We start from the raw sequence: 7,756 nt of genomic DNA on the forward strand, positions 1-7,756 counted from the left end.
CGACTATATCATCACACTATGGAAAATGAGAGAATTACTCAACACCTTTTTCCACGATGGATTGTATTTACACAACCCTTGACATTATTCCTTCCTATCTTCTCCCACATAATTCTTATGGGATCTATCCAACCCTATTCATGGCCCATTTTGTGTTGGAGATATTACATTAAGGTAAATTTAACATCCATCAGGAATTGCATATGTGCTTTGTCTTGGTAGAGAAAACCCACATCTTTGTGCGAGTTATAGGGGAGTTTGTCGTAACCACTCATCTTCCTAGTTATATCATATACTCTGTCACGGATTATAAGGAATCACAAGCCACTTGTAGTTCCCTTATCATCATGTAAACACAATTCAAGAATTGCATATGGATATATAGGCCTTAGAAACTTGTTTGACAACAATGCAGGGTGATTCAAGTTCTGAAGTGAAAATTCTAATAAGCATTATCCTCCATTTGAAACATTGAGTAGACTCTATTAAGAGGTTGGTAATTTTTTTTTGAATTATGTGCACTCTCCTTCTCAACCTGTCATAAGTGTTGGGAAGATTCTTTCTAAATTTGGCCTGAACACTCCCTCTTCCACGGTAATGAAGGATCATCATCCAATAGCCATGGAAACTCATCCTAATATTTTGGCTCACCATCCCAAGTATTTTTTTTTCACTTACGAATCATGTTTAGTTACATCACTTTTTTGTATTAGGAGGCAATGTATGGACATTACGATACTTTTGGGCTTTGTATGGGGAGTATGAAAGTGAAAATTAGCCTATGAAACTTCCTAGTTTCGCAAGGACTTCCTTTATGTAACTGTTCAGTGTCTCTCATCCACAACTTTTTGAATAAATAATATTCTCTAGTTTTTGTTAAAAAAAATAAAAATAAAAAAATTGGTCAATTATGTGATAGACAACTCTTGGTGGAGGGGTTGAGCCACTAGTTACAAGAGTCTTGGAGAAACACTAAGCAACATGATGACAATGACTTGACTATGTTAATGGAAATAATCTAGCAATAATGTATTTCATGTGAAGTTGAATTTCATCCAATTGTAGCAGAGTTTCTTCCTTGGCTTTAGCTCTTTCCATCAACAACTTCTCAACAAGTTTTCTCATATGCTAGTACAAGTCCATAGTCAAATTTTTGGTTTCTTCTGCCTTGTTGTTCCTCGTGTTTCAATTGGTTCCCCAATTAGTATCGATATGCCAAATGAAGATAAACCCACACTCCTATGAATTTCATTGTACACTATCTCAAATTCTTCATAAATGAGAGGGGTACTTAATCCCAAAAAAAATTGGCGAACTCTTTGGCCTCCACTGCAAACATGTATCAAAACTTCTAGGATTGCTTTCACAGGTGGAGGTTCTTGCATTATCATGATAAAATCACTGGCACATAGCTTAGGCCATAGATAGTAAACAACCTAGAGTTAAGAGAGAACAATAAAGAGAATCAAAGTCGAAAGAGAGAAAACAACAAACAACTCCCCATATGAAAGCCAAGACAGAAAAGATTCATAGTATACCCATAAACCATAACATCATGTGCCTCCCACACTAAGTCGAAGAACCCAAACACATTGACAATCAGATCCTTCTCCATTCCACATGATTCTGAGTATACCCATAAACCATAATATCATGTGCCTGCCACACTAAGTCGAAGAACCCAAACACATTGACAATCAAATCCTTGTCCATTCCACATGGTTGAAGGCATGCCAGAGTTTTCATAAAGGTTTCATACACTAAAATGGCCCAATGGCGAATACAATGCATAAATGTTTCCATAAATGGCTTCTGCTCCAACCATCTTTTGTCATTAACCTCCACATTCTACATATTGTGCATGTGCTTCCAGTGGTTGATTTTCCACATGTTGAACACAAATGGAGACTATTATTCAAAGGTGAGTAGAGAGTATGCTCCCATATTCACCCCATGGGGTAAAGTTAGTTTAAATATAGTTTCATACAAATTTATTTATTTGTTTTTAATTTTATTTTTCTTTCCAAATTTTTAATAGATTTATGTTTAAAATATATTTATCTTAATTTAAAAGATAGAAAATAAAATAATATATAAATAAAATAAAATAATTCATCATTATAATTAAAATATATTGTATATGTATATATATATATATATATATATATATATATATATATATATAAATAAAGAGTAGACTAACATTTTTGAAAATGATTTATTTACTAGTATTAATTTATAAATTCATTTAAATTTATCTTATTAACTTATAGATATATTTAAATTTGAGGAGGGAGGGATTAATTCTTTGATTTATAAAATTGTCTAATAAAATATTTATACTTAATTTAGATAATAAGTTTATGGGGTAGAATAGATGGTGATGGGTATATTATTGAGTCATTCTCCTGATGTGAAAGGAATTGATTAAAAATTCTATGAGAAAAATCCAATCATATTAAAAAGTTAGTGTGGCCCAAGTTAAATGTAATAGCGAGTGTTTTTCAAACCAAGATTAAGCCTTCAATCAATGGGTGTGTATGAAAATGTAAATTATATAATAAAATATTTATATTTAATTTAGATAATAAGTTTATGGGGTGTAGAATAGATGGTGATGGGTATATTATTGAGTCATTCCACTGATGTGAAAGGAATTGATTAGAAATTCTATAAGAAAAATCCAATCATATTAAAAAACTAGTGTGGCCCAAATTAAATGTAATAGCTGAGTGTTTTTCAAACCAAGATTAAGCATTTAATGAAAATGTAAATGGGCATCGATAACGTTTTATTACGACTTCCCGAAAATTTAGGGTGAAAGCGATATGGTGCAAAACCAATAAACCTGCCTTCCCATGTGAGTGATGATTTGATCGTACAACTGGGGGCTGGGTGAAGTTGTCACCCGTACGCTCATATTGATAACTCGTAAGGATGGTGTGAAGTTACTTTCAACCTCACCTTCTGGCATAATCAGGGAAGTAGGGTCAAGTTTGCTTCTGTATCCCCATCACCGTGATTGCTATCTTCATCAACAATGGCCAGCTTCGTCATTACTTTAACTAGTGGGATACAGCTACCTTACAACCGTAAATTTGTTGAGGCAGCCTATCCTCAGCCTATATATACTAATTGTTGCAGCTCGATTAGGTATCTGCTGTGAGAATAGCTGTGTATCTCTGCGCTCCTTGTAGAATCCAAGTTCCTCTCAGAGCCCTCCATGGAAGCGCAGTCAGTTTCAGTTGTTGAGCAGCGCCCCCATGCCCTACTATTTTCATTTCCGTTACAGGGCCACATCAAGCCTTTCATGAACTTGGCCAAGATTTTGTCCAGCCGGGGCTTCTATGTCACTTTTGTCAGTACCGAATTTGTTGTAAAGCGCCTCGCAGAATGTGGTGAAAGTATCGCCCATCGTGATTCGATGGTGTGCAGCGAGAACGATGATGTATGTAACATAAAATTCGAAACAGTGCCCGACGGACTGCCTCCCCACCACGATCGTAGTACTCAGAATCTTGCGGAGCTCTTCCAATCCATGGAAGAGAACGCTTATATTCACTTCCACAAGTTGATGGAGAAGCTCCAGAATCTTCGGGAAGTCCCTCCCGTGACGTTTATAGTGACGGATGGGCTTTTATCAAAGACGCAGGATATTGCAAACGAATATGGCGTTCCCAGGGTAGCCTTCTGGACGACTAGTGCCTGCGGGTTCATGGGGTATTTCTCCATTCCTCTTCTAATCAAGAAGGGATATCTTCCTCTCAAAGGTAAGTAAAATCATATGCTATGGCAGGTAAGACATAGATTAGTGCAACTTTATTTATTGATGTAGTTGATATAAGCTCATAACCACATTTTACTTATGGGGTATTTCTCCATTCCTCTTCTAATCAATAAGGGATATCTTCCTCTCAAAGGTAAGTAAAATCATATGCTATGGCAGGTAAGACATAGGTTAGTACAATTATATTTATTGATGTAGTTGATATAAGCTCATAACCACATTTAAGTAAAATCATATGCTATGGCAGGTAAGAACTATATTCATTGATGTAGTTGATATAAGCTTATAATGTAGTTGATATAAGCTAATAAACACGTTTAAGTAAAATCATATGCTACAGGTAAGATCATAGATTAGTATAATTATATTTATTGATGTAGTTGATATAAACTTATAAGCACATCTACAACCATGTAGTTGATATGTGCTGATAAAGTATACCAATTACATTAATAATTATTATTAAATATATATTTTAAAAAATTTAATTATTTCTCATTATTAATAATTATTTAAATTAGTAAATATATTTTATATATTCATAATTTATATTTTTAATTATATTTTTATTTATTTATTTGATAAACTATTTATTAACATAATATTATTGGTTATTTGATCATTTATATGGGTAATTTTCTATTTATTTTATAAATGTTTATATTCAAAGTATATCATTTGTTATTTAATCATTTGTAATTATAATACCATTTGTTATTTGATAATTGTAATAGTAATTTCTCTTTTTTTACCATTTATTTTATAAACTTGTATATTCAAAATATATCATTTATTATTTAATAATTCGTAATGATAATGCCATTTGTTATTTGATCATTTGTAATGATAATTTTTCTATTATTTTTTATTTATTTTATAAATTTATATATTCAAAATATGTTATTTAATAATTTGTAAGAGTCAAAAATATATATATATATATATTTAAATTTTAATATAATTATATATATCAATATATACTAAACATTTTTTTTCACTTAAATATAAAAATACAAAATAAATATTTTAAATATAAAAAAACAAAAAACATTAAAATTAATTTTATAATTGTATTTATTAAGTGAGAAAAATAAAAAGATTAATATAGCAACATTTATTTTATAATTATATTTAATAAATAAAAAAATATATATATGAATTGAGAAATGCAAAAATAATTAATAAAATTGATAAATGTGCCCAAGTCTTTAAGAAGGGTAATTATCTGATTGTAATGCATGTTCTTTAATCTTCGACGACATGGCCAGTAATCCAGTCGACCCTTACATAATAGCTTCTGCTAAATGAATTCACAGCAATATGCGAGTTTAAAATGAAGCTGTTGAGCTCTATGAATCTTGGAATTGATTTTTATCATGATATTTTCAGAATTTGCAATCGATATAAAGCTATCAAATGATTTAATCTCTATCTTAATCATTATATTCCTGAAATCTACCATAAATATAAAACTGCCCAATGCGAGATTTTACCTGAATCTGCAATTGATATAAGGCCACCCAAATAAAACAACGGTAGGGAAATATTCTCTGATCATTACATGGAAATTAAATTCACGCTTGGCTCAATTGTAACAAATATCAATTATTAGAGCATTAAATGCCAGGGCAGATGTTTTCTACCTTTAGAGCCTTGTAGTTTATAGAGAATAATTTGTGGGCTCTCTCTTTTCTGTGATCATATATTTTGATATGATAGAATATTGTTTATGTTTTACAGATGAGAGCTGCCTCAGCAGTGAGTATCTGGATGAAGTGAGAATAACTTGCATCCCGGGAATGCCACCGTTGCGGTTGAAGGAGCTGCCCAGTTTCTGCTTAGTTACTGATCCTTCGGATTTCTTCTTTCAAAATGCAATAAATCAAGCCCAAGGCACGTTAGCAGCAGATGGATTAATACTCAACACATTCGATGAGCTCGAAGGCCCAGTCTTGGAGGCACTCTCACTTCACTTCCCTGTCTATGCCATTGGTCCTCTGCTGCTCTCTCAGTCATTACATTGTAAGGATAAGGATGGATCCTCAGATGAATTGAGTATGTGGAAAGAAGAAAGTAGCTGCCTCACATGGTTGGATACTCGGAAGCCATGCTCTGTCATGTACGTTTGTTTGGGAAGCTTGGCAGTTTTGTCTAATGAACAACTACTGGAATTTGCATGGGGATTGGCTTCCAGCAACCAATCCTTCTTGTGGGTTGTCAGGCCAGATATAGTTCATGGTGAATCTGCCATATTACCCAAAGAGTTCATTGAGGAAACCAAGGATAGAGGTCTGCTGGTGGGTTGGGCCCCTCAGATAAAGGTTCTGTCGCACCCATCTGTGGGAGGATTTCTAACTCACAGCGGTTGGAACTCCACATTGGAAAGCATTAGTGCGGGTGTGCCAATGATGTGCTGGCCCTTCTTTGCCGAGCAAGAAACAAATGCTAAATTTGTGTGTGAAGAGTGGGGAATAGGAATGCAGGTGAAGAAAATGGTGAAGAGAGAAGAGTTGGCGATACTGGTGAGGAATTTGATCAAAGGTGAAGAAGGAGATGAAATGAGGAAAAGAATTGGAAAACTGAAGGAAACTGCCAAGCGAGCAGTTAGTGAAGGAGGCTCTTCTAAGAACAACTTAGACAAGTTACTCCACCGTATATTCCTTAAGGGAATGCATCAAATGATAGTCCAGAATGATGAAGCAAACAATTAGTTAGAAGAGAACATGTAGCACGAACGAAACATCCCAGTACCCCAAGCGTTCATATTTCTGCATTTCGCATTAAATTTACTTCGTATTGTTCCGCACATGTATTTTCAGGTTGTCAGGTTTCCCCAGAGTTGAACCTCATTTTCAATTAGATTGTTTCACGTCTGTACGCATGCATGGTGTTGTGAGCCAATATATTTTTTTGGTCAGAACTATGGAGGTTGTAAAAGATTTTGAATAATGTTTGTAATAGTATATAGGTAGGATTGATTTGTTGGTTGTTTTTTCTGGTTTGGAATTTGTTAGATGTAATGAGTATTATTTATGTGGTTTGTAATTTTGCTTTAAATATAATATATTGATAATTTTGTATGTACTTTATTCTTTCCTCAAAATTCTTACTTGCTATCAAAAGTCTTTATGAGTCTCATCCACCTCACCTTCAAAGACAAGCTCATGAAAATTGAAAAAATATGAGCTTCTGATTTCTGTCTATAGAAAATTAAAACATAATTACCAAATTTGGCCATACTGTAGAATTTTTTTTCAAAAATTACCCTATTCAATTGGACTTGCAAATTAATACCACAACTAAGGTTCAGTAGGGTGCATTGAATATTAAGTTCATTGATTAATATATTAAGACTATTGCATATTCCTAATAGAGATTCTAGTTTCCAATTTACCGTTCAAAACCCTTTTTCGATTTAGGAAATGGCATAAGATTATGGTTACTCAAATAATAATGTTTTTGTCATTTTATGCAATAAGAAATTTACAATAAATTTCTGAGCAAGTTTTTAATGAAATATGTAAAAATCTATGATTTCTGCGATAATTATGTGTTTATAGAGTAAAGTAAAAAATATATATGATATATGTAATTTGTAAATTTGTAATTTGTAGATTTATCAAATTTAAACAAATATATTTTAAAAGTAGAAATATTGCATGAATTATATTAGTAAATGGAATTTTTTTAAAGGTGGATTTTCTTGATTAGGATTTTGAATAAGTATTAAACTATATATATTAAAATTTTGTATTATTTTGAGTAAGTATTAAGTATTAAATTATACATATTAACATTTTGTATTATATAAAATAATAGTTGTTACTATATAACTCTATAAATTAAAGGTGAGTTCCGTTTGAAAAATAAATAATTAGCAATTGATAATACAAGTGTATATTTTTAAAGAATGTTTGCACACACTTAATATACCATTTCATTATGAACATAAAATATTTAATAATGTGG

General features: G+C 32.2%; 1 protein-coding gene across 1 annotated transcript; it reads left to right on the forward strand.

Annotated features, from left to right (window-relative positions):
• Positions 1–3,138: 3,138 nt before the first annotated feature.
• LOC149254380 (7-deoxyloganetin glucosyltransferase-like) lies at positions 3,139–6,790 on the forward strand. The gene is made up of 2 exons (XM_089457026.1): positions 3,139–3,770; positions 5,528–6,790. The coding sequence occupies exons 1-2, from the start codon at positions 3,224–3,226 to the stop codon at positions 6,496–6,498; spliced, it is 1,518 nt and encodes a 505-aa protein (XP_089313152.1). The 5' UTR covers positions 3,139–3,223; the 3' UTR covers positions 6,499–6,790.
• The last annotated feature ends 966 nt before the right edge of the window (positions 6,791–7,756 follow it).

Source organism: Pinus tabuliformis, chromosome 7 (genome assembly GCF_031772625.1).
Source record: "Pinus tabuliformis cultivar Carrire ecotype Pingquan chromosome 7, CPIR1, whole genome shotgun sequence".
Taxonomy (NCBI): domain Eukaryota; kingdom Viridiplantae; phylum Streptophyta; class Pinopsida; order Pinales; family Pinaceae; genus Pinus; species Pinus tabuliformis.